Source organism: Morchella importuna, assembly GCF_003444635.1.
Source record: "Morchella importuna strain M04M26 chromosome Unknown Morimp01GS026, whole genome shotgun sequence".
Taxonomy (NCBI): Eukaryota; Fungi; Ascomycota; class Pezizomycetes; order Pezizales; family Morchellaceae; genus Morchella; species Morchella importuna.
In genome coordinates, this window is record NW_025763423.1 from 349,221 (window position 1) to 375,518 (window position 26,298).

General features: G+C 50.2%; 6 protein-coding genes across 6 annotated transcripts; 3 read left to right on the forward strand and 3 right to left on the reverse strand.

The window, feature by feature from the left end:
* Positions 1 to 328: 328 nt before the first annotated feature.
* On the reverse strand, positions 329 to 1,444 carry LAJ45_07843 (uncharacterized protein; the record flags this gene model as incomplete). The annotated part of the gene is made up of 1 exon (XM_046117398.1): positions 329 to 1,444. One exon carries the CDS (start codon positions 1,442 to 1,444, stop codon positions 329 to 331), a length of 1,116 nt encoding a protein of 371 aa, XP_045969383.1.
* A 1,100-nt stretch (positions 1,445 to 2,544) lies between these two features.
* LAJ45_07844 (uncharacterized protein) lies at positions 2,545 to 4,127 on the forward strand (the record flags this gene model as incomplete). Its single annotated transcript, XM_046117399.1, has 8 exons — positions 2,545 to 2,562; positions 2,664 to 2,711; positions 2,767 to 2,839; positions 2,910 to 2,989; positions 3,053 to 3,287; positions 3,371 to 3,396; positions 3,454 to 3,930; positions 4,008 to 4,127. 8 exons carry the CDS (start codon positions 2,545 to 2,547, stop codon positions 4,125 to 4,127), a joined length of 1,077 nt encoding a protein of 358 aa, XP_045969384.1.
* A 2,821-nt stretch (positions 4,128 to 6,948) lies between these two features.
* Positions 6,949 to 10,605, forward strand: LAJ45_07845 (uncharacterized protein; the record flags this gene model as incomplete). The annotated part of the gene is made up of 6 exons (XM_046117400.1): positions 6,949 to 7,432; positions 7,575 to 9,292; positions 9,347 to 9,430; positions 9,492 to 9,992; positions 10,438 to 10,482; positions 10,540 to 10,605. The coding sequence occupies 6 exons, from the start codon at positions 6,949 to 6,951 to the stop codon at positions 10,603 to 10,605; spliced, it is 2,898 nt and encodes a 965-aa protein (XP_045969385.1).
* A 2,134-nt stretch (positions 10,606 to 12,739) lies between these two features.
* Positions 12,740 to 13,783, reverse strand: LAJ45_07846 (uncharacterized protein; the record flags this gene model as incomplete). The annotated part of the gene is made up of 1 exon (XM_046117401.1): positions 12,740 to 13,783. One exon carries the CDS (start codon positions 13,781 to 13,783, stop codon positions 12,740 to 12,742), a length of 1,044 nt encoding a protein of 347 aa, XP_045969386.1.
* A 704-nt stretch (positions 13,784 to 14,487) lies between these two features.
* LAJ45_07847 (uncharacterized protein) lies at positions 14,488 to 22,097 on the reverse strand (the record flags this gene model as incomplete). The annotated part of the gene is made up of 9 exons (XM_046117402.1): positions 14,488 to 14,516; positions 14,571 to 14,633; positions 14,699 to 15,369; positions 15,429 to 17,522; positions 17,590 to 17,853; positions 17,908 to 19,690; positions 20,095 to 20,993; positions 21,041 to 21,272; positions 21,824 to 22,097. The coding sequence occupies 9 exons, from the start codon at positions 22,095 to 22,097 to the stop codon at positions 14,488 to 14,490; spliced, it is 6,309 nt and encodes a 2,102-aa protein (XP_045969387.1).
* A 369-nt stretch (positions 22,098 to 22,466) lies between these two features.
* On the forward strand, positions 22,467 to 24,852 carry LAJ45_07848 (uncharacterized protein; the record flags this gene model as incomplete). The annotated part of the gene is made up of 4 exons (XM_046117403.1): positions 22,467 to 22,490; positions 23,105 to 24,361; positions 24,418 to 24,534; positions 24,616 to 24,852. The coding sequence occupies 4 exons, from the start codon at positions 22,467 to 22,469 to the stop codon at positions 24,850 to 24,852; spliced, it is 1,635 nt and encodes a 544-aa protein (XP_045969388.1).
* Between the last annotated feature and the right edge of the window lie 1,446 nt (positions 24,853 to 26,298).

Consider the following 26,298-nt stretch of genomic DNA (forward strand, 5'->3'; position numbering starts at 1 on the left):
TCAATCAAGATCAAAGAAAAACCACCGCCGATATAAACAAATTACGCAGAAATAATTTAAAACTCTGATGTTAAGACAATAATTCGTAAAGTAGCATGTAATTATATCTTGGATAGTTTTCGTCCGTCTCCTTCTTCGATCTATTTTCTCCACTGGAGGGTGGCGGTGCTGTCATTAAGATTGGAGATGTTTATATAATAAAATAATGCAGTTATCCGATGATGATCGTAATTCGTACTCTCGTCTCTCAGAGATAATGTAATGAAGGTAGATGTCGTATCACTGTATCGTCTTGGGTCGTTTATTCATATAGTTGAAATATAGGTCGTTACACCATAGTCTGAGACCTGACTAGTAAATTACCAGTTCCAAATTCGCTTTGAGAACCTCTAATATTTACTAGCCGCCCGCTTCCTTCATCAAATTCTCGACTACCCCCAGTAGGACTTATAACTAGGGTTGGGGTTCTAGACATTCTCATCATCGATATGTGTTCTCGAAAAACATTTCCCGGAAAACTAGCGCTTCGGGGTGTCATGTCGTAGTCTGGTATTGGCGGGCTGCTTTGTCTTTCAATTACTGGCGGATGAATCCGTATAGCATCGAGAACCTCCTCCATTTCGACCTCAATCCCAGTAGATTTGCAATCTGTAATAGTAATATCGGCGGGCGTGAATATTCCCAACCCTATGGTTGCATCTGTGTTCTGTTCACATTCGATTGCAGCTAGAGTACAAGCCGCCCTCTGAGTTGCACAAACATCTGATGTATCCCACGTGTCAAAAGGATCAACCTCAGCCCCAAGCCCTGTAATCGGAGGAGTTTGAATGACGTATAGCACAGTTGGATTATGAAGCTTTGAGTGTGTAGGAGTTGGACGCAGAACAAAGGGATTATGGCTATTATCTCCAAGAGTTGTAGAAGAAGAAAAATTGTGAGAGGTAAAATCGACTGGCTCAGGAGGCTTTTCTATGACCGTTTCTGATGCTGATTCGAGCCTTTCGGTTCCATCGGACGAGCGAAGGCAGTTAAATGCTTGTAGTGTCCAAAATATTGCCTGAAAAACAAGGGAAACAACAAACAATGAAAACCCCGCAATGACCATAGGGTCTCTGTCACGGCCGAACATGGTATTTGGCATTGCCTTCGGACGGAAGCTCATCCACCCTAATGCAAGGGTGGAAAGAACAACAGCCAGGGCAGTTGAGATAACCCCACCTAACAGATATAGACGTTTTTCGGGGGGAAATATAGTGAAAAGAAGCAGAAGAATACATGTTGTAATGTCGAAAGCTGCAGCTGCGGTGCAGGACGACGAGAGGACGGAACGAGCTGAGATAGTAGAGGCGGAATATAGGATGAAGAATACAGTTGTGCTCACTGTGAGCACTATGGTGATAGAGCCCAGGAGACGAATTGTGTGTCTCGAGGGGCGGAAAGACATGTCGTTTAACGGGTAGCCGGTGGTGAGGGTATATATGGAAACGGGAGCAGACCAGAATGGCCTGTCTCTCTGCCTCCTTTTTCCGGTAGAAGCTGATGCCTATGGTCCGGGTGGTTGCAAAGTGGTGAAGGTAGTAAAGGGGTTATTGTTGGTTGGTTGGAGTTAGGTTTACTTGAAGATGTGGTTTTGACGTGCAGCATTGATTTAGTGATGATCATTAAACGTTTGCCAGAAATTTGTACATGAAGGACTTCAAGACACCAAAATCAACGTGTGACGTGGAGAAACGTTGTGGGGTTCTCGTGTCAATATTGTGGCTTGATCCGTCAGGCAGTATTTGCTGGGCGAGAAAGAACCAGGGTATTACGCCATGAAGCCGCCGTTAGATATGATACGACCCGGATCTCGGGAGAGGAGATCTCGGACGATAGGTAGAGGAGGGAGGAGGGGCGAAATGAAATGATAATGGGAGGGAATGGGGCAGGGGTAGGGGTGATGATGGTAGGAGGTGAGGATGAGAGGAAAGGTGAAGTAGATAATTCCCTTCGGGGAGCGCTACAGGTTATGGTGTTTGTTTTGTTTTATTCGGGGATTTTCCGAGCTTCCGTCCGTATGCGGTCGAGTTGATGGGGAACACTGATGGACCAAAACAAAACAACAACGCCAGGAAATCCCCCCGAGTGCACGGGCCAGTTCCAATGCATGCACAAGCGACGATCTAATCCTAACACATCCAATTCTTAACATGAAATAAAACACCCCAAAATATTCACTTGCGTTGCTGTAAGTGATGATCATGCAGTCCAGATCTCCTCTGAACAAACAGAGCCCCGCAGTCTCGTGCTGAACTCTCAGTGGTTTCCCGTCTTAGTAATAGTATCGCACCCTAGTGGGAGCCTACATTTTTGTGTTACCCAAGAGCCAGCAAGAGCTTCTCACTTCTTTGCCTCTCTCCACATCCACCAACACTCCCACCCCACCATTATCATCGTCTTTCTTCATCGTCTCCATCTCCATCCATCCTCCATCTACCTCCCATCTAACAAAAGCCGTCTGGCTAAATCCCAACAAATAATCTAAAGTACTGTTCTTTTATCAACATGAAGCTCACTTTTAAGGTGGGTCATAGCCGTTGCCCCTCCCCCACTTGTCATTTCTCGAATCTTTCGAGTTTATCAACGCAACATAACGCAATACTGACCGCTTTCTTTTCTAATAGGATCTCAAACAGCAAAAGTTCCTCATTGATGCCGAGCCGTCTGATACTGTTCGTTTTAGCTCCCTTACGTCTGTACATGCGGGTACTAACTGGGCTATGATAGATCGGTCAGCTCAAGGAAAAAATCACTGCCGAGAAGGGATGGGATGCCTCGCTCCAGAAGCTCATCTATTCAGGTGCTTATCATATTTGTTTTATACTAGATTTTGAAGGTATTTTACAGGCTAACAGACCTTCTATCACAAGGCAAAATCTTGCAGGATGATAAAACGGTAGAATCCTACAATATCGAGGAGAAAGGCTTCGTAGTCTGCATGGTATCAAAGGTAATTTACCGTGTATAACCTTTGGTCCCCTTTTGGATGATGACTGATGAAGGCGGATGATAGCCCAAGGCCACACCTGCAGCAGCTTCAAGCTCTAAGGCTGCAGCCACCCCAGCTAAAGTTCCCTCAACACCTGCGCAACCCACTGTACCAGCAACCCCTCTGCGCCAGCTCAATCCGCTGCCGCTAGTTCCTCCAGTTCTGCCGTTCCGGAGACCCCAACACCCGCCGGCTCAGGTTCTGCAGCCCCTTCCAACTTCAATGATCCTTCAGCGCTTGCTATGGGAGGAGACGGCGAGTCTGCTATTCAAAATATGATTGCAATGGGATTTGAGAGGAGTGAGGCTGAAAGAGCTATGAGAGCTGCATTTTTCAACCCAGACAGGGCTGTGGATTATCTCCTAAACGTATGCACTTTGATATCTTTCATTTATGCGGCAGAGGCTTAGATTAACTGGATGCAGGGTATTCCTGATCATGTCCAGCAAGAGAGACAACCTCAGTCACCAGCTACTCGTCCCGCCGCTCAAGCATCATCTGCCCCACGATCGGCTGCTCCAGCTGGAGGAGATGCTTCGGCAGCTTCAAATCCAGAGAATATCAACTTGTTTGAAGCCGCCGCCGCCGCTGCTAGCCAGCGCTCTGGAGGTGGTACTCGTGGTGGAACTGGAGCTGGAGGACTTGGAAATCTTGATTTCCTCCGCAACAACCCGCAGTTTCAACAACTTCGCCAAGTTGTTCAACAGCAACCACAAATGCTCGAGCCAATCTTGCAACAAGTTGGGACAGGAAACCCTCAACTCGCTGCTTTAATCAGTCAGAATCCGGATGCGTTCTTGCAGTTGCTCAGTGAAGACCCTGACGATGGTGAGGGTGCCCCGTTGCCGCCAGGTGCTCAGCAGATCGCAGTCACTCCTGAAGAAAGAGATGCTATTGAGAGAGTATGTTATATGCCCCGTCCCAGTTTATAAATTTACCCAATCAGAATCATTATAACTAGACACTAATATCCGGTTAGCTATGCCGTCTGGGTTTTGACAGAGACATGGTAATTCAAGCGTACTTCGCTTGTGATAAAAACGAAGAGCTTGCAGCCAACTTCTTGTTCGAGCAGCCTGACGATGATATGGAGCCGTAGACGTTTTTCATTAGGTCTTTGTTCGTTAGCTTTCTTGTTTTTCTTCTTTCTCTTTTCTATACCGATAAGCCAGGTGGACTGGACGGAGCGGTAGCCGGTCACGATGGGTAGCTAGGCGAGAATAAAAATGAAGGTTGTTTGATGGAAAGCAAGAATTGGATTCGTCGGTCGATGGATGATGAGACACGAAGATCCGTAATTATAAGTCTCCGAAATTGTTTTTATCTATCCTAATCACATTCATGACTTTTGTCATGCTGACTTGATTTGGTCCATCTTATTATGTTTTACCTCCATATCTTTTATAATTTGTTCTTGCAGGCGTTGTTAGGTGTGAGCGGGAAGTAAATGAAACCATGAAATGTTTCGCGCATCTGCACTGCATGAGACTACATGTACATGTAGTGACATTGAATTATATCTCATTGAATCTTTGAAACTTTTCTAAGGCCCCGTTCGGACCGCCCGAATTGTTGCAGATTTGTATGGTAGAATAATGAAGCAGGAGGAAAGCTCTGCAATGTGGTGTTCGGACAGCCCAACTTATCCGTTAAGTACTAGTGAGTTAAGGACAATGAGGTTTTGGTGGCTTTCAAATAATTGCATCGAGAGGTAATTATTGGGGCTTAGTAAAGAGTCCTCTCTGATGATACCTGGATCCGATCCTCAATGTTGCGGGGCCTGATAATTTGTCTTCCGAACTTCATCAGGCCGAGAAATAATGACTTATCTGTCTCAGGTCAGTTACGGACCTTCTTCTTTCAGGCGCATTATCATTTCTTTCCTCGTCCAAACGGAGCCTAAATGTATAAAGTTTAATGACCATGCGTGTAACCACGAACACATGTGCACGAATTTTAAACCTTTCAAATCAGGGAGAATTTCATGACTTAATGGGGAGAATATGTAGCTTTTTATCAACCCGAGCCCTTCCTGTGAATTGGGGATAATAAAGATGTTTATCTTAGTATCCCAAGTACTGAAGAGTTGCATGCAATTAATGAATTAAACAAAAAAAAAAGTACTGGAGAGGCTTTTGAGATGCGAGTGATGGACCATGAATCTCGAAGAACTGTATATTCAGCTAGAAAAACCTTAGTAATGAGCTACGACGAGACTTCTGACATTGTTCTAGCCCCGGGTTCCCAAGTATTTGATACTTTTGGTTCTATTTATTTGAGTATTTCATGCAATTTCAGAGAAGACGTATACATATATTAAGCAGCCCTATTTTGGTCCGTGCTCTTCTAGACGATATGATACTCTCCAGGAGAGAATGAAGAGGTGGAAGTAGAGAAATAACAATTGAATATATACTTTAAAGCTAGCTTGTTGGTATATACATGTAGTTCTATATTTGCTATCAAAAGGCCCTGCTCGAGGCAGGAAACTGCGCCGAAGCTTCCAGAGAACGGGTGATAGTTCATCCGCAGCCAGGATATCATAGGTATAGATGCCTCAGTGGGTCCTTTACGCATACAACAACCCTGTAACTGCCTATCAATGTCCGCAGCCCTTTTTTTTTTATGGCTTGTCCCCAGCTCTACCGTCACGAATGTACCTGGCGACCACGTGCATGACAGCTTCTCATGAAACGTGCAAAAAATATAACAACCAAAACCGCGGAATCAAGTTATGTGCTCTCAGAGATTCAACTATACCATACCACACTTGCTCTTGTCCAACATCCAGACCTCTCAACCTCATATCTTGCGACTACAACCAACCCAAACCACCGGAAAACAAGATTCTCAACTGAACCCAGAAGGTGAAGCCCGGCTGAAGTGCGCCAAGTCTGGCTTGGCATAGTCCCATTCCTTCTTATGAGGCTCATGCTTATCCAGGAATTTGTCCATCACGCTGTTACAAGGCTGCAGCATAATAATGTTTATACGTGCGTGACTGTCCCTATAGGGAGCGGAGAGAGAGAACTTGTGAGGATTTTACAGTACGGCAACAAGGAGGGAGGGAGGGAGATCGGTATTGTGCTTTATCAGCTCATATAATACTTTCATAGGAGAGAAGAATAACACCCCGCCACGCGCAGTCAAGCTCATCGGGAGGGAGGAGGAGAGGGAGGAGGAGGGGCGTTTGACAGGGGCATAGGGACGAAACGCTAGCGCCCTTGTCGTTCTTCATTGGGACTCGTCTGGTCGTCTACAAAGCTTCAAGCCCGCCATTTCACCAAACCCGACGTTTTGCTTAGAATCACAGATTCTGCAGAAGCACCCACCCAAGTGGCCCTCGAGTCGAGCGAAATTCCACCCACGCGACTGCCAGAATTGACGGGAGTATTCAGTTCTCCCCACTTCTCCCTTCTCGCCTGGACTCTTGTCCCTCTTTTGCCACATTTTTCTTCATAGATATTATAATTTTTATTCTTTTATCACTACTACGGCGCTCTTGATTCTGGTTTCTTGAAATCAATTTTTTTATTGCCAGTGCAGTGCCACCAGAGAAGAGTTTTTTCCCAAGCGTCTTCAAGAAACACGGATACACCGCGGCTATAGTGTGAAGGGATTATTGTCCAAAGATTCGGACACCAAGCGCAGAGTATCGTGCTTGCTTGTTTGTGTGCGTGAGGCGGTGTTTTAAAGTTGGAACAGGAGGAATTTCTGTTTTTTTTTTGTCGAGGTTCGGACGGAGGAGAGACGGAGTGAGGGCCACCAAGCAAGCGTGACCTAACAGCCTGGGACCCACGAAACCACGACAATTAACCACCACCACTGCTACTAGTAACCACCAACAACAACTCTTTTTTTTTTTTTTTACCAGTCATCATAAATACCCCTTGATCTATATAACAGCAGCACGCGAAAACATGAAGAGGGAAAGGACTAGCACAAGCCGCAGTCCTAGCAGCGACGGCGCGGAAACCGCTATGGGGGAGATCAAGCTCGAGGATTCTCCTCGAGACATCGTTGCTGGAGGAAAGATATTGAGGATGGGAGATGAGATCAAGGAGGAAAAGGAGAAAGGGAACGGTAGTTCCAAGGCGTCTTCGGCTTCGCCTGCACATGGGAATACTCCTTCTTTATCACCGACTAAGGGCGAGGAGGACAAGGGGTCGCCGGCCGAGGCGGAAACTGGCGATTCACAGAAGCCAAAGCTGTTGCGGGCATCATCGTCGACCAAAGTGCTCAAGGAGAAGAAGCCGCCGGCCTTGTTCAACGATTATCCGAACAGTACTGAGGAGGCGACATCTACATTCACCGTCATAGATGCTTGCATCTACAGTAATAAACATATCGGAGACTCTGGACAGGATGGCGATGGAATGTCTTGCGAGTGTAGAGAGGAGTGGGGTAAGACCATTTCATTCATCCATTCCACGCACTTTAGAGAACGTTCCCTCTCCCCTTTTACCAGGTCCTAGAGTTACTGGTTCTTGGCTGTTTTTTCGGTAGACTTTTTTTTTTGTTCGGTTTCGCTGACGCGCCGCCACAGATGGGACACATAATGTTGCCTGCGGCGAAAATTCCGATTGTATCAATCGAATGACCTCCATGGAATGTACACAAGATGATTCCTCTTGCGGCTCTGATTGTCAGAACAAGCGCTTCCAAAAACGCCAGTATGCAAATGTTTCGGTCATCAAAACCGAGAAAAAGGGATTCGGGCTCCGAGCAAATGTTGACATCCCGATCAACACCTTCCTCTACGAATACGTTGGCGAGGTGATTGATGAAGGCAAATTCCGTAGAAGAACGCACAAATATTTCCAGGAAGGAATTAAACACTTTTATTTCATGTCACTCGGAAAGAACGAATTCATCGACGCCACCAAAAAAGGTGGTCTGGCTCGTTTCTGCAACCACTCTTGCAATCCAAACTGCTTCATAGACAAGTGGGTCGTGGGTGACAAGCTGCGAATGGGTATCTTTTCCAAGAGAGATATTATTGCGGGCGAGGAACTGGTATTTGATTACAATGTCGACCGATATGGCGCCGAGCCCCAAACCTGCTTCTGCCAAGAACCCAACTGTCTGGGGTACATCGGGGGAAAGACTCAAACTGACGCAGCTCCCAAACTTTCTCATAATATTATCGAAGCTCTTGGTCTCGAGGATTCAGAGGACTGGGTAACTGCCACAGCCAAGAAGGGTAGACGACCAAAGAAGACCGGAGAAGATGATGATGACTATACTGAGAGTGGCACACCTGGCACCAGGCCAATGAGCGAAGCAGATGTCACCAAAGTCATGTCTTCACTCCTTCACTGCAAGGAGAAATGGATTATCACCAAACTCCTTGACCGCATCATCGCAAGTGAGGACGATGCTGTATTCGCTCGCATTGTCAAGATGCACGGTTACCAAATCCTTGGGAGGATTATCCAGGACACTAAAGACGATATGAACGTCGTTTTAACTGCTCTTCGAATCCTTTTTAGGTTCCCTCGTATCACAAAGAATAAAATCACACAGTCCAAGATCGAAACCATAGTTGTAGAATTCACCACGGTTGAAGACGAACAGGTTCGTGAAGCATCAAACACTCTCATCCAGGAGTGGAGTTCTCTTGAGACAGGCTTCCGTATCCCCCGGCGTGCGCCAACTTCTACAAACGACAAAGAGCGAAATAATGCATACAATGACCGTGATAACAGAGATTCGCGGTCTAAATCAGGCACTCCACCACCCGATCGGACTGCAACCCCGCCCACTCGCCCGCGCCCGCAACCCCGGGAGAAATCTTTCCAAAGCCAACCTCCTCGTGGGCCTCGAGCAGATAGAGCTCAGTATAGCAATAACAATGACAATAAGCCGCGACGAGATATTCCTTGGGGCTGGCATAAGGCTTGGCACGATCAACAATTATATTACTACTCAAACGATGGCAGGACAAGATGGGATATGCCAACTGAGCCATGTCGGTCGGATGATAGACCTTTGAAACCGCCTCCGCCTCCGCTAAGGCATGGCGAACTTCCTCTTGACCCGAAAAGAAATGCGCTGCAAGCAATCATAGACTCGATCACGCAGAACATCGACGAGAAGAAAGTAATGAAGGTGGAGAAAGCTCCCGAAGAAACCGAAAAAAAAGTTGCTGAAGTTACGGAACAGCAAAAGAGACGGAGCAGTAAGGATAGAGAGAGGAAAGAAAAGGAGAGGAGAGAAAAGGTCTATGACGACGATAAGACTAAGAATATTCTGATGAAGAGTGTGAGTAGTCAATTTTCTTGATGGTTGGATAAATGCTGATTGTTTTGTTCTTAGTTTGCCAAAGTTGTTGCAAACGCTGTCAGTAAATATTCAAATGAGCTTGGCGGCCGTGATGCAGTCAAAAAACACGCTAAAGATGTACGTCTCTATCCGCACATATATTAAACCAGCTCGGCTCTTGCTCACAATTTATCTATAGATCACGGAAATCCTCGTTAAAAAGGAGATGAAAGATGGTCGTAAAATTGTCAACCCCCACCTTCTGCTTGAGTCCGAAAAACGCAGGGGCAAAGTAAAGATTTTCGTCAAACAGTACATCGAGAAAGTGATACACCACATCCAGAAAGAAAAGGAAAACAAAGCCAAACGCGACCAACATCGAAAGGAACGAAAAGAACGTTCTCACGGTAGTAGCAGCTCTGATGGCAAGGGTAAAGACAAAGCCCAAAACCGTGCCGAAGGGACGGAGAGTGTAGACTCGCAAATGATGGATGTCGTCCAGGAGATGAGCCCGATTGGCGGAAGTGTTTCTCCAACGAGGGGAACACAAACACCCACCTGCTTGACCCCAGGGAAGAGAAGGAGAGATGATTCCGATGACGGCGATGAAAGTGGGAGGGGCTATGAAAGTGAGGAGAGGCAGAGCCCGAAGAGAGCTAAACCTACGGGCCCAAGAAGAGACATGACACCTCCTGCTAATGTAACTACTACAGAGTTCATGGCAGGTGGGGGTGGGGTGTATGTCTGCTAACTTTGGTCAAGAGAACGTTACTGTTGAAGTGTTAGGTGATAATAGGGATATGCTCTGTCGCTGGCGGGCCTTGTCCTGTTTCTTTTTTGGGAATTTTTCCATGGTAGGGGATAGTGATGATCTGGTGCAATACTCTCCGCCTAACCACATCTTCCCTTTATTAACTAGCTATCTTTATCTTCTTTGTCTTTCCTTGAGGAGTTGTCGCTTTTTTTCTTCTTTTTTTCTGGCAAGCAAGGGGAATCAACTGTATAATTAACACTTTTCTGCATCTCTTTCCAATTTGGTTTTGTTTCTGCCGGAGGGTTCTTATTTGAGCACTCCACTTTTCTTCTTTGTCCAAAATGGTTCTACTTTTCTTATTACTATATCTTTTCTTTTATGGGGGAGTTAGGAAATCGTTTTCATTTTCGCCATCTGGATTGTTTTCGTTTTCTGGGTATGAATTCTTATCCATTTCTATTCACCGTACTTATTTTCTTTTTCTTTCGTACAGGTGGCGGTAGCTATGCGTGGCTTCTATGGCCAACTGAATATCGCGATCGGTGTTGCGGATGAGTAGGCGTCAGGGTGTGTTGTGTACAGATAGTATGTACGTTCTCGTTTGAAGTCCTTTACTTTTTGTTTTTTATTTGGCCAGGTCGATGAATGGGGAGGGCAGGGCAGTCAGTCAATCAGTAGATATGGAGGAATTATTTATGGGGTTACTTCAAAAGTTACAATTGGCTCTTTAGTGGGTTTTCTGGGTAGCACTGGATGCTGGCCGACATGATGTGGAGAAAAGCAACACAGTATGGTTTGGTACATGCGGTATCACTCGGTCGCGCTCCTAGCGTAACGAGGTACCCTATATGAGGTAGGAATACCTTGCACTGCATCAGTTCTTATCTTTTTGTCATACGCATGTACGATGAAATTGGGGGAACTGTGTCGTGTGGATCTTTCGCCTGTTGGATAAAAGTTGTCAGAACAATCATTACTTCAGATGCAGTCTGCAGCAGTCGCAGCGAAAGAAATATGTACTTCAATTAAGAGTTGTAAATAAGTTTGCTTCAAGTGGTGGTCATACGCGCTGGCCAGTCGCAGGATGGCTCATTTAAAGGGTTTACTGTATCCATATTGCGGAATTCGAGTCTCTTTTGTATACTTTAGATGTACAGTTACTATTCGAAGATTTTCATGAGATGCGAAGAAGATAGCTAGTACATGTAGTTTATGTGATGAGTAGTAATCACTACAATATTGTATTTCCGCTCCCGCCGCGAAATCGTGATTCTTTGCGCCACTAAAGGCATGATTGATTCACTGCAGGGTTTTAGGGGCATAAACGATTGAAATTATCAACTTTATAGAGATGTATCTACTACCTCAACCCACATCCACCACCTTACTAGAGGGCATCAATATCAGGCCACGCGATATGCTGCGGTTGAAAGCTATTGAATCTGGATCATGAACACTTACGGGTTGTGTACTTCTGCTATAGGATCTGCTATGTGAACGACGGAGACCTATAAATCAAGCTATCTGGTTGATAGGGTACCCACTTAGCGGAGCCCGGGCCGAGTCGTGGATATAGGCGGAAGACCTCCGGATTTGTGCCAAGCTTAGGCAGCAGTACGACCTCAGGTTTCTTCACGCTAGGAGTATGGTGTCCCCATGTAACATGAGAAAAACGCCAAGTCTCGAATAACTTTTCAGCCACACTAGATATTAAAAATCCGTACAATAAAACTCTTCTTCATCACGGTATTCAGCTTTTTAATGTACGGATTTTTAATATCTGTTGTGGTTGAAAAGTTATTCGAGACTTGGCGTTTTTCTCATGTTACCTTTAAGACTGGGGGTACTATACTTCTGGATATCTTTATCTACAATGGTCTAAAACAAGTTGAGATTTCAACGAGAAGAGAAGATAGAGGTAAATGCCTTACTCTCTCTGCCTTGCTGGGCCAGCGGAGATTCTGATTCCCATAAAGAGGCTGCCAGTGGTTTATCTGGAGAGATTGTAAAAATGAATGCATAAACGTGTTCTATGAGTAGTTACGTATACCAGTATATGTATGATGGTGAATCCACCCGCAGTCAAGGCAGATATTGGAGTAACGTGTCAAGCGCTCTCTTTTGACTTTGACTAATGGCCGGCCAGCCTTATTCGTCTTCCCCAACCATTCTTTGCTGTGGACAGTAGAAGAAGAAGCTTTGACATAGATCTTTATCTCCGCCTTTTTCACAAGGCTGAATCTCCAGCCAAACTTCATACCTGATAGGTCACCGAATTAAGAAGTAACTCGCATCTCTCAGGGTCAGCCTACTGTAGTAGAAACAAGGCGTTGAAAATAGGCTGTAGCCGATGTGGGCCATCAGAGAACTCGAGAACCTCTCAAATGGTTTGCTGCCCCGTACACTCATAGATGATAGGGAAAAGCTAACTGTGCGATATCTTGAGTGTCATACGCATATATCAAAACCGCAAAGGGAGCTCTGGCCTTGGGTGGATGCAACTTCAGGGGGCACTGGCAGGCATCTGAAATATTCAAGACTCTAAGTTATTACTGTTCTGCTATAACATAATATTCTTGTAATCTCGTTCAAAACATCGTCAGGCTTAAATAGATATGTACATTTACCCCATCCCACAAAAGAAAAGGCCAATAAGTAAAGAACGCTCCAGACTCCAAAGCAAATAAATGTTATCATGCGGTACTGCCACCACATATATTATCCATCTCCATCGACATGCTCTCGGGCTTCTTCCCTTCTTTCGTGAAAATATGTAATACCCTGATAAAACTACCAATAGCCATGATTAACGGTAACAACTGTCCAGTCGATCCCAACTCATTTACCCCACGGATATGGTTCCATCGAATCATCAACTCCACAGTCAACATAAACGAGATTAGGGAACCACTTAGGATCACCATGCTCGTGCCCTCAAGGCCCTTCTCCGCCTTTGACCTTGATGTATCTTCTGGCTCTGGCTCTGACTGTGCCCCAAAAACGGTGTCATCGTGACTCGTACTAGGGGTGCAACATAGCTTATTTGCGATGGGCCAAAATATAACGATCGAATGGATTATGCCCATGAGAACAAAAACGATCTTCATAAACGTGCGCAGCCAGGTGTAGAGGTTAACCTTGGCAAAGAAGTAGGCCCATGTGCTACATGGTGGGTGACGCATGTGGTCCATCCCCGTGAAAAAGAACCATAGTCCATACACGCAGAACCCTGTACTCAGGACAAACCGAATCAATCCACCGATGTTCGACGCTTTGTGATATGCGAACTGCTTTGCCTTGAAGATTCCGCCATCTGCTTTGGCGTCGCCCGAGCACACCCCTCCCATGCAGAAGATAAGCATCATATACGCCTCAACCGCGTAGAGACCGCTCCCTTTGGTAATTGTAATAAAGAGGAGACCAGCGAACATGGCGGCTTGGAAGCAGCTGTTTACACCACGCACGCCCTGGGCTTCGGTGGGGAGGAACCCGTATGCGATGGCTGAGGTGACCCATTGCAAGTACACGCCGATACGAATTCCGAGGCCATAGGTATTGTCATCACCGTCGAAGCCGCATTCGTTATCTACCGGGGAGGATGCTTGGGCCTGACGCTGCTGGAGTTGCGGTGGGGTGGGAGCGGGAGCGGGAGCGGCAAGCGCGAGGAGAGGGAGGAGCGATAAAAGCCCAAGAATGACATAGGAATGTTCCCGACGGCTGAATAAGGTTCTGACCATAGCTGAATCTGTACTTGTCCGAGCTTCTTGGTAACCGTTCGGGGGGTGGCAAGGTATTTATTAATTTCACGAGCTCCTCGAGAGGGTACCAAGGCTGTGCCCAGTTCTCGGCCTGCAACCGTGCACATACATATCTGGGTGGTTTCCATGCATGTTTCGAGCTTCTTTTTTTTCTCTTCCTGGGTCGATTGGCATTGGGACGCTTCATTGGGTTGATCCCTGCACTGCCCCCCTGAGAGAAGCGAGGCGGCATCATCAGACATCACTCGGCTCGGCAATCGCTGCTGTGCTTGCATGCATGTCCGTACTCTATTGCTACAGCGAGCGGGAGCTTGCACCAGTGGAGATAAAATAAAAGCTGGGGAATCTTACAAGCGGTGCCAATATAGCTAACTCTCACTACAAAATGAATATGGATATTTTGAACGACAAACAGGCAAAAATAAAGGAAAGAGGAAAAAAAAAAAAAAAAAAAAATCCAACTCCAAGTATGAACACACAACAACGCCATATTTTCCTCCCCGCCCCAATTAATATCTCCCTCCCATCGCCCCACCGCCCCACCGCCCCCTCCCCCTCCCCTTCACGCACAAACAAAAGCAACAAATTGAAAATAAGGGCAGATTAAAAGGCATATAGGGACATAAGCAATCATGTACATGCATCATCACAGTCATTCATTAGGTTTATCCGTGGGAGTGCGTCTAGGCTTGTCCCCAAATATCTTTGGTAGCTTGGTGAGGTTAAGCTTAAATTTGTTCGTTGTTTCGCCTAAAACAGGGCTTACCTCTGAAGCCGGGGATTTCTGTGCGGAGGAGGAGGCCGTGGGTGTTGTGGAGGGCGTGACTCTCTTTACCGTCTGATTAGCTTTGGCGGGGACCGAGATGGGGGCGGGCGCAGCGCGCAAATCCGAACCTATGTGACTCCCCTGGCCTTTACTTGCAGGCACTGATGGCGAAGAAGAACCACGTCTTTCTTTCTGCGTGGCATTTGGAATGGCGGCAGGGGTGGTGGGTACGCTCAGGCTCTTTGTACGCCCAGCAACAGTTGGAGGGAGAGAAGCAACAAGCTCATTGGGACCCGGTGCGGGAGGGGGGGCTCTTGACTTCGGGACAGTAGCAGGTTGTCGGGCAGTTGGTTCTTGAAACGGAAGAGGGGTTCGATTAAGGGTTGCAAGGGCCTTGGCACGAAGGAGTTTTTGATTCTCCAGGGCTATCCTCGATTGCTCCTCCTGTTCTTTCTTCTCTCGTTTTTGTCGCTCCCTTTCTCGTTGCAACTGCTCCTTCTCTTGTTGTTCCCGCTGTAGCTGCTCCTCTCGCTGTAGCTGCTCCTCTCGCCGTAGCTCCTCCTCTCGCTGTAGTTGCATATCTGTTTCGTTCAAGGGGTTGGGGGGGATCATTGCAGCCCCCAGATCCGTTCTACGGTACTCAGTATCGGCCTTGCGTGCGTTATCGTCTAGAGCTTTACTGCGTTGTTCCTGTTCCGCCTGGAGAAGCTCCTCAGTTTCGCGGATCTCTTCTTCCGTTAACGTGTCCTCAATGTCCTGGAAGGTCTCCGTGTTTTCAATCGCTAAGATGCAGTCAACCCTGCGAGGCGAACTGGTTAGGCGAATTTCCACCTGGTATCTTGGGGAGTGGAGGCTTACTGGGCAATCATTTTATCTAGAACTAGAGGGTCTTTCCCTTTGAACTCTGAGATATCCTCCTTCTCAACAACGTATGGATCCTTAAAGTATGCCTTTGCACACCTAGTAGCATTGCGGATGGGGTCCTGTTGGTCGACAACCCTAATTTGTAATTGGTTCTTGAAGAGGACCGTATTTCGCACAATCTCCTCGAACGTCCCAGAAGCATGGAACCTATACACGAACACATGCTGCTTTTGTCCAATTCTGTAGGCTCTCCCAATAGCCTGCTCCTCCCACATAGGCGACCACTTGAAGTCAAAAATGATGACCCTATTTGCACCTGGAAGATTTAGGCCCAACCCGCCAGCCTCAGTGGAGATGAGCCCGACTTGAATGTTGGCTCTATCGTTGAATTGCTTTGTGAGTTTTTGCCGCGAGCCCATGGGTGTTTTCCCGTCGATCTTTATGAAGGAGACACCCCACGATTTCAATGCCTTCTCAAGGAAGCCAAGCGTTAAAGTGCTGTGAGTAAATATTAACGCCTTATCCCCCGCCCCGGTCGCGTTGTCGATGATGATTTTGAGCAGGTACATCTTGTGCGAGTGCTCAACCGCCATTGGATCTCTTACAGTATTCATGAGTGCCCTCGCCCATGGGTACGGCTTATTGATTGCACTCAGGAGATCATTCACATCGTCGTCCATATCGTCAACGTCAATGACCGAGGTCTCATCATCCGAGGCTGAGGGCGGTGTGGGGGGTTTAAAAGGCACTAAAGCCTGATTTTTGCCCTCTCGCGTGTCCAAGGTCTCAACGAACGAGAGAGGGTGGTTGCAAATCAGGGAGAGAAGGTGAACAGCGTCGAAGAATTTTCGTCCAAGCTTTGCCGCTCCCTCTCCTGGCATCTGTCCCGTGGTCGTCGGGTCATTGACGAAATTTATATACATCTGCCACTGCAAATCGGTCAACGGCACTTTGATTAGAAATTCGGTTTTTCCCGGTAGTTCCCCCTCGATGGCGCCGATATCCATTCTGTGGACTTTGGGGCCAATGTCTTTCTTGAGAACCCTAAGCATCTTTAAACACCTCCGCTTGTCCTCGTGACTGCTGTCTGCGTACAGACCCGCCACAATCGGCGCGACATATTTCCCTTCAAACTCTCTCCTTGGGCCTAGAAAGCCGGGATCAATCCATTCGATCATGGACCAATACTCTATCAGGTTATTGGATAATGGAGAACCAGTCATCGCAATTCTAGACATTGACCTAAATCCACGTGCAGCATCCGAGATCTTTGTGTTTTGGTTCTTCAACTGATGGGCTTCGTCGGCAATAATGATATTTGGCCCATCAAGGAGCATCATTTTCATCTGCTGATGTGTCTCCTCTGGAAGTGGGGGTGTATTGAGTATAAAGTTACGAAAGCCCTGGTATCCTATGAGCAGGACCCCTCCGTTCCTGTACCATTCCCGTATATTGGATATTCGTCTCTCGGGTGACGTTATCGAATCTGCCCTCCATATCTTCCCTATGTGTCTAAAATCTGCTCCTTCGCGATTGTCTGGTGATGGCGGCAGCCAGCGGTGAAATTCATCACACCAGTTATCAACCAGCCCCGGCGGACTGAGGATCAAGGTCTTTGATATTCTTAGATGCTCGGGTATTTGCTCATAGGTCTTCTTATCGTTTGATGCGGCCGCTGTCGCGATTGTATGAAGTAATGTAATGACCTGCAGCGTTTTCCCCAATCCCATGGTATGCGCCAGTAGCGCACCTCTATTCTGCCCCATCTGGATCAATTGTTGCCACATAAACAAGATCCCGTCGATTTGGTGTTTCTTCAAGTAATCTGCGAAGCAACTGTGTAGGAAGATTTCATTGTCTTTGGCGTACTTGCCCAAGTTGACAGGGATCTTTTTTGGGTCCCGAGGGATTCCGGTATTTCTCTTTCTCGCTGCCTTTTCTCTATCTTGCCTCCGCCTCTCATCTCTTTTCAAGCGCTCACGCTGTTCTTGCGAAACGGGGTTTTCTTTGACTTCCTTCAGCTTCCTGAGGCCGGTGCTACTATTAGGCGTGACATTGACTTCCGAGTCGTTAAGATCCACTGTCCGCCTAGAAGAACCAAGAAACGGTTAGCAAGGGCGCGCGACTGTGCATAGAGAAGGTCGCTAGAGCATACCCAACACCAGATTTCCTCCTTTTCTCTTGCGGTTTCGGGGGTGGTGGCAATGACGGAAGGGCAGTAACATCCCCCTCCTGATAGGCTCCCTCCTGGCAGTACGGCGCCAGAGTATCCTTCAACAGATCCATGTATTTGCTGAACTTTTCCTTGTCAGTGAGGCGATCCACCTCGTTCTTCTTGAGCTTCTGCGAAGTATCAGTAATTCCCAGCGCCCAGGCAACATAGATGGTCGAGATCATTCTAAATATCTGTGCGTTATATCTACCGGTCTCATTTAGCTCGGGCTCCTTCTTCTTGGGCGACAAGCGCACATACTCATCTAGACCGGGCACATTCTTGAACTTTGTCCGGTAGAGCTGCTGGGCGACGCTGATGATCGAGTCGAATGATTCCGAAGGGGCGAATTGCTCAAGCCGGTACCACATCGCCGACCTCTCGTGCTGCTCGGTCTCTTGGACCAGTCTGACGAGCAGTTCCTGCGACTTGTTTGCTTTCCCGCCGTCATTGTCTGCTGCAAGATTTTGAGCCAAAGCCAAGCGCTTCCTTTTCTCGCGCCTGGCCTCCCACGCGTTTCGATTCGGTGGCGGATCGTCGTCCTCGCCGGTAAGGTCAATGATCGGTATATCCTTCTTTAGGGCGGTCGGCACAGCGCTCTGAGGTTTCTGCGCGGATACGGGTTCGGCCTTGACCTTTGCGGAGTCGGAATCAGAGGCGGGATCTGGTACGGCCCTGCGCTTTCCTTTGGCCAGCGTCGTGGTGCCTTCCTGTATCTCGCCCTCTTCAACGCTATCCTCGTCGCCCATCCCACCCATGTGTGCGTCTGCGTCATCTTCAACCACCTGTCCTTCCTCCTCGTCACTAAACAGCCGAACCGGTCTCGCCCGCCTGGCTGGTCGGGATGGGAAGTCGGAATCTGATCCTTCCGAGTCGAGTATCTCGTCCTCGGCCGCCTTTCGCGCCAGATGTTCTAGAACCTCAGTCTCGCCCTCGACTTCGACCGCGACGCCATTGACTATATCCTTCACGGTGTCATCAACAATAAAGCCGTCGAGGCCTTCGTCGTCGTCACTGTCGCAGGCGTCAGTGGTGCTTCCTAGGCTTTCGCCGTCTTCGTCGTCAGCATCGTCGTCGCCATCAGCCATCTCGACATCGCCGTCCCGAGCGTCTCGAGCAACGGCCTTTGTTCTCGTAGCCGTCGTCTCCGGCCTCGGCGGCGTCTTCTTCCTCTCCATCAACCCCACGATCCACCTATTAAGCTCCCGCTCCGCGATACTAGGCTCCATAACCTTCACCTGCTTCTTCACAAGCGCCTTCTGCGTCCACCCCACGCCCACAATCTCCGCCTTCATCTTCTCCAGCCGCTCCGTCAGCTCCTTGACATACCCCCTCGCATCCCTCGCCGTCCTCGTCCTCTCCCGCTTCTTCTTGGCCCACCGGTAGATCTGCCACGCCCTCGCCTCCCTCCTTGGTAGCTCGCGCTTGCGCCAGCTATTGATCACAACCTGCTCGCCCTCGTTGAGCACCTCCAATATCTCCTCCGCGCTCAGCGCAACCTGGTTGCTCCGCCCCAGCGGCCGGCCCAGCGGCGCGCCGCCGTTCTCGGCCGTTAGCTCCTCCCACGTCTCGAGCGAGTACTCGCCCTCGGAGCCCGAGTCGCCCAGCGTCGGTAGCTCGGTGTCATTATCGACACCCTGCCATTTGAGCAGGTAGTCCCAGTCACCCGCTCCAGCACCCGCTCCAGCACCATCTTCAGCGGCGGCAGCAGCAAACACATCCTTATCCTTCTTCTTCTTATCCGCAGCAGCGAAGCGGACCATCTGCACATCCGACGTAGGCTGCGACTCCTGCGGCGCCTCGTCCCACGGCAGGCTCACAGTCTCGGTGTTCTCCTTTGTGACGCTGCAGGAGCCGTCGGGCAGCGCGGTGAAGACGGTGACAGACTGGTGGTGGTGCTTCAGCACCAGTGAGGGGCGGTAGGGCTTGACGCCGTGGCGGACGTGGCCGTTGTGGGTTGTTTCGGAGGTCTCGGCGCTGCGTAGGAGGTAGCGGATTTGGCGCTCGATGTAGCGTTGGTGGCCGTGTGGGGTGGGTTTGTGGACTGTGGGGGTGTGTGTTAGTGTGTGTGTATGGAGGTTTGGTGTGCATGTGGTGGGGTTTGGAGGGTGGGTTTGCTCTTTGTATGAGAGGGGTAGGTTTGGGGGATGGGGGGTGGTAGCAAGATGGACTGTTTTCTTGGGAAGAAGTAAAGGAAGGAAGAAAGGAAGGAACTCTAGCTGCCAGATATACAACTCCTCTGTCCAAGAAAAGGGGGGGGGGGGGGGGCAAATAGGACAGATCAAACAAAATGGACAATAAACATTGTCCAAAACCAAAACCAAAACCAAAAAAGGGCAAAATCTCCAAACCCCCCAAAATCCAAAAACCTCAAAAACCAAACCCCCCTCCCCCCCAAAGAAGAAGCACAATCAAAAGGCAGAAAGAAAGAAAGAAAGAAGCACTTACCAATAACAAAATTCCCATCCTCCTCCTCCTCCACCGGCATGTCCTCGCCAACACCCACATCCCCATAAATCAGCTTATCCACGGGCGTCCCTCTCGGCGGCAAATACCTGTTTCTCCCCACCTTCCCTTTCCCTCTCTTCCTCTCCTTCTCCTTCTCCACCTTATGCCGTCCGCTGTCCTTCGCGATTGTGTCCTCCTTCTCACCTACTACCGGGAGCACCTCCTCCTCATCGTGGTGGTCACCATCGTCGCCGACGGGGCGTTTCCGCTTATTCGACGTCTCCGGCCCAACTGCTACAGCCGTAGCGGTAGTAGGAGGTGGTGTAGGCATAGGTGTAGGCGTGGCATCATACAGCTGCGACACGGGCGTGTCGGCCCTCCCCCCGGCAGCCTCCATGCTAGCATCCGACTCGTCCTCGCCGAGCATGTAGGGGCGCTCCTCGTCCTCGCTGTTGTGGTGGTACTCAATGGCCAGCCTCCTCCCGCGGTGGGCGGCGCCGATGGGGATGGTCTCGATGGCGCCGGTGTCCTTGTTGCGGACGATGCGGACGGCGGTGTGGGTGGCCAGGAGGGCGGCGGCGTCGGCGACGAAGATGGGGTTGTCGGCTGCGGTGGCGAGGAGGTGGAAGGGGTCTGAAGGTGGTGGTGGGGGTGGTGGGGGGAGTGGGGGGAGAGGGGGGGGAGGGCGAGGGGGAGGGAGTGGGGTTGGGAGTGCTGGGAGGGGGGTGGGGAGGATGGTGGTGGTGAGGGGGTGGGCGATGGTGACGTCGGGAAGCGCGTTAGTGTTAGTGCTGCGTCGGGGGTTCGGCGGCGGCCGCGGCGACGGTGGTGCTGTTGCGGTTGTGGTGGTGGTGGAGGGGAGGGTGCTCTGAGTGGGAGAATCTCGGGGTGTGTTTGTACTAGTGCCTGTCCGGGCTCGGGGGTGGAGGTAAGAGAGGCAGCATACTTGGGGCTGCGTTTGCGCAGGGCGTCGATGGCGTGGAGGACGCGGCCGCGGTGGCCCATGGACGAGAGGTGCAGGTCGGACCTGAGGCGGTCGTAGGTGACGATTGTGAGGAGTGTTTCGCCGTCGACATCGTTTGAGATGAGGGTGGCGGTGAAGGGGACGTGGGTGGAGGCGGGGAGGAGGGGGAGGAGGTGCGTGCTGACTTGGTAGGGGTTCCAGTCGTAGGGGTCCGCTGGGAGGGCGGTGGTGGGGGGGAGGGGTCGAGGTCCATTGTGGGTGGATGGGGGTGTTTGTGGTGGTTAGAGGGGTGGGTGGTGGGGCATAGGTGTGGGGTGGTGTGGTGTGGTGGTGTTGGAGGGTGTGAGTGTGAGTGAGTGTTGAGATGAGGTTGATGCGATGATGTTGTGGTTGTGATGGTGATGGTGATGATGGTGGGGAAAGAAGAAAAGGTGGAGCAGTGGAGCGTGAGTGTGAGTGTGAGTGTGAATGTGGAGTGGACAAAAAGCTTGTCAGGATTCGCGTCTGCCCTTTCTGCCTGTGGCCCGTCCCGCAATCGCTTGCCTGCTTGCCTGCTTGCCTGCTTGCCTGCTTGCCTGCCTGACTGCTCGCTCGCTAGTCAAAGTGCAAACCTTCTTCTCCTCTGCAACGGCGTGTTTGCACATTCAATGGCTGGCTGGCTGGCTGGCTTTCTACTCTTTCCCCTCGTGTGTTGTGTAACGCGGTTGCTAGCTAGAGTAGCGTGTGTGGGGTCAATTCGTTGCTTCCTTGGCGCTAACCCTTTACCATGCAGGGTTTGTCTTGTCTGTCTGGGAGAGCGCGCGTTTGCCCTGAAGGGTGGGAATTGAGGTTTTGATTTTTGGGAACGGGGAGAGGTGACGTCACGGGAGGGACCCTGGGATTGGAGGATGGAGAGGGCTGCGGTTGCGGTTGCGGTTGCGCCTGCCCCTGGAGCTAGAGGGAGGGGGATTGGGGTGCTATGCTGGATGGGGCTACGGTGCACGTGGGGAGTTGGGATGAGGTACTGGGGGTGGAGTGGGAATGCATTGGGGTTTATCATTGCCATGTGGTAGTTGATGGTAGAGCAGCACATAGTAGTAAAGTAACTTAAGAGCTTGCTATCTACTCAATTGAAATTGCAATTGGGAAACTTGATCATCAAATTTGTATGTAGCTAGTAGGCCCACCGTCCACTCAGCACCTCCCTACCTAACTGCACCAAGACTCGTTCCCCGGACCTTGGCTCCGCCGTACGCTACTCTACCCAGTCCGACTCGAGTGTTAGTTTGCACTAGCCTTAACTTGACTGCTAGTAGAGTATGTAGTCTAGAGACAATGCCTAAAGGGCAGGGAGCTCTCTGAAGTTTGGGTCGTTGTCGTGGTGGTGGTGGTGCTGGTGCTGGTGCTGGTGGGTCGTGCAGAGCACAGAATGTTTTACCTTACGCAAACTCCCGTAATCAAGAGGAGAATAGTTCCAGCGCCAGGTACTACATAGAAGGGGAGGAGAAAGGAGGGAGTGCGCTGGTGGGGTCTGACCTTTTTCACTTTGACTTGGACTTTGACTTGTACTTTGACTTGCACTCTGGCTTTGGACTTCGACTTGGACTTCGACTTTGGCTTTGGCTTCATCTTCATCCCTATTATATTGTTTACTTGTTCTCTACGTTTATCGATTCGGCCGACGTATACCAGCAGTCAGATTGTTACCAGCAGCTTCCGGATCTCCAGTACTGTCGGATACACTAACACCGTTACAATCAGCTCAATCTCAATTAATTAATTAGGCAGTAGTAGGACACATCTATATAGGCTCGATCGGACGGAATCTTCCCCTTCTCGAAAAACACACACACACACACACACACGCACGCCCCAGTTCGTCCCGTCTTTAAATCTCGATCGCTCCCCCTCCCTGGCTATCTCGTGTGTTTGGCCGTTTTAATTTTTTTTTTTTGCAGATCTGCAGCTGTTGGATTCAGAGGAAAAAGAAACGGCCCGTCGCCCGCGGACTTGCCTTGCCTTACCTGCCTTTGGGGGAAGAGGCTTGATTATAACATTATCTACCAGCTATATTCGCTACTATTGCTTGCTATATTGCAATTGCTTGATATCACTCCTTCCCTGCCTGCCTGCCTGCCTGCTTGCTTGCTTTCTGCATCCTGCCTACTACCCGTCTCTCCGTCGCGTCTCCCACCAACCACTCACTCGCCCTCGCTTCCTTCCTTGCCAAGCCCCGGCCTCCCCCCCAAACACCCACCACCCACCCCTTCACACGCCATCACCACCACCCCCCCCCCCCTAACCGCAACCACGGCCTCCCCATCGCCCGCCCGCCGTCATCCACCGGCCCCCTACGCCCACCCGCGCCGCCACAGCCAGCAGCAGTACCAACAACACCGAACACTGCACCTCACCCGCCCGCCGTCCATCTACACCACCGCCACCACCGCCCGACGAGCCCCACCACCACCGCCGCCGCACCCCGCCACCGCCCCAAGCACTGCCTTCTCCTCGTCGTCCGAGGAGCTCCTCGAAGCTGCCTCCTCGCCCACAACAACAACACGGACAGCAACAACCGCCGCAACCACAATCTCGGCCGACACCCGCAGCGCCTACTCCATCACCGTCCTCCCCCTCCAAGGCCCGCGCCTCACAACCACCCACATCCGCCGCTGCAGCAGCACAAGCACAAGCACCAGCACGCCCATGAGCTCCCGCCACACCACCACCACAACCACACAGCACCCCCCGCACCCCGGCTCCTACCTCTCCACAACACCCTCCTCCACAACCCGCTCAAACACCCCCATCAAGCTCCCCCTCCAAATGACTGCCCCCACCGCCGCCCCCACCACCACCTCCACCCCCACCCCCCGCTCCTGGCTCGGCGACCCCGACGACGTCCCCCTCGACGACCTCCGCACCCCCAAGCACCACCACCGCGCCCAAGTCCTCGTCCCGCAACAAGCCTCGCAAGTCACCATCTCCACCCCCGGCCTCCCCCCCCCCAACGCCACCACCCTCCCCGCCGTCGGCGACGAAGAGTCGCGCCCCGGCTCGCGCGACAGCGAATGGAACAGCACGCACCCGTGCTACCCGCACCGCAACCCGTACGTGCCGCTCGACAGCGCGCTCTACCGCACCACGCGCATCATCCGCATCAGCCGCGACTTCATGGTGTACGGCGATCTCGCGCCGGCGTATTCAAACGTGTTCCCGGACATCCTGGAGCCGCACGTGACGGAGGAGCAGTTCCGGGTTGTGGTGGCGCGGGTGAATGAGGAGATGCGCAGGGCGTTTGATCCGTGGAGCGTGTGGAACTGGGTGGATGCGCTGGTGGGGCTGGCGACGCTGTGGCTGTGGGAGGAGGTGGTGGATAGTCATTGCAAGCGCGTGTTGCGGGGGTGGAGGCGTATTTGGAGGGGTGGAATAGGGAGCTGGAGAGGTTGGGGCAGAGGGCGGTGTTTATACCGTTGAGGAGGACGGGGTATATGAATGTGCGTATTCCCCTCTAACCCCCACCTCTTCCCAATTGTGGTCGAGCAGGAGACTAATGGTGGTGCGGTGTGTGCGTGTAGCTCGATATCCAGATCCCCGACCCCATCCCCGACCCCGCCGCCACAGACGAGGACGACACAGAGTCGAAGTTTGTCGACGAGGACGCATCGGAGACGGGCAGCACCATCGGCCCGCTCGGCAGCGAGGCCGGCCACCACAGCCTCCGCATGAACAGCATGAACGGCCGCGGCGGCGGCCGCATGGGCAGTCTGGGCAGTGGCGACTACTCGAATGATGCTGGTAGCTATGGCCGATGATGATGATATGTGCGGATGAGGGAATGTATTTTGGGTGCCTTTTTTTTTTGAGAGAGAGATAAAAATAGTAGTGTGATGGATGGATGGATGGGTGTTGATGTTTTTTTTTTTTTTTTTTTGGCTTCTTTTATTTTATTTAGAATTGTAGCGCTGTTTTTTTTTTTTTTTTTTTTGATGTGGTGGTGGTGAGGGGGGGGGGGGGGGGGGATGTATGCCTGCTTGGGTTTGCTGGGCTTTCCGCTGGGGGGTTTTTTTTATTATATATATATCTGGATATGTCTTTCTGCATGTCTTTCTTTCTGTTTTATCTTTTCTTGCTCTCTTCTGTTCTATTCTGTTCGGGTCCTGTGCTGCGCGCGTGGGACGGAAATAGGTGTTTCTGCTTTTACTTGCATCTTTTCTTCTATTTCTTACTTTCTATCCTTTTTTTCTTCTTCTCTAACAACTTTACCTTTACTTTACTTTACTTACTGCATGCATCATATCATATCCAGTCGTTATACCGCCATATATTAGTTAGTGTCTTTTGTAACTACCCTTCTCTTCTTCTTTTCTTCTTCTTCTTCTTCTTCTTGTTCTTCTTCTACCATCATATCCTGGCGAGTGTGTGCTTCTTTCCCTTCTTCCTTGGGGAGGGAGGGGATAACTTCTTATATATCCCTTTGTTTTTTTCGAATTTGCTGCATGTCCGTTATTTAGTTTGCCCTATCCTATGCATGATTTTTTTTTCTTTTCTTTTTAGTTTGTTTTTGTCTGTTTGTTAGTAACTGCATTTAGTCGATCGTATGAAGTCGAAGCCTCAGTCGAAGCCTCAGAGGAAAAATGCGGGGGCGGGGGGGGGGGGGGGGGGACGGGAAGAGGGAAGAGCAGATCGAGGGGGGGGAGATGTGATGTGCATGTGTCAAGTGTCAAGTGGCCATATATGATATGGGATGTCCGATGTCGATATCTGAAAAGGGTTCAATTTTATATTTTGCATTTAGCTATAGAGCTTGGGTTTTGCTGTGTTGTGTTGTGTGAGTTGTGAGTTGTGAGTTGTGTGTTGTGTGAGAGTTGTGTGGGAGTGGTCATGAGGTGTCACTCGTGCTCAACTCAAATTCTAGTCCTGCAGCTGCGGGTGCTATTGTTCGGGATGCACCACACCACTCCTGGCTAGCAGCCAGTACGGTCAGTAGAACACCCGCCGTAGCTCGTGCCTCGTAGCTTAGCCCCCCCCCCCCCCCCCAATACCGCACACCCATTTCCAACCCGTAACCCCACCACCCCATAGCCAGAACCCCACCTAACTACATGATCTTTACTAGTAATACCTAAGTACACCCCCACCACAGACATAGTTGCCGCTATCAGACGCGGATCCGTCTGTTTTAATGGGTATTTCGGTGGCGAGTGATATTTCATGAACCAACCCATCTGGCTGATTTGAGGGGGAGTGGCCATTCGAAC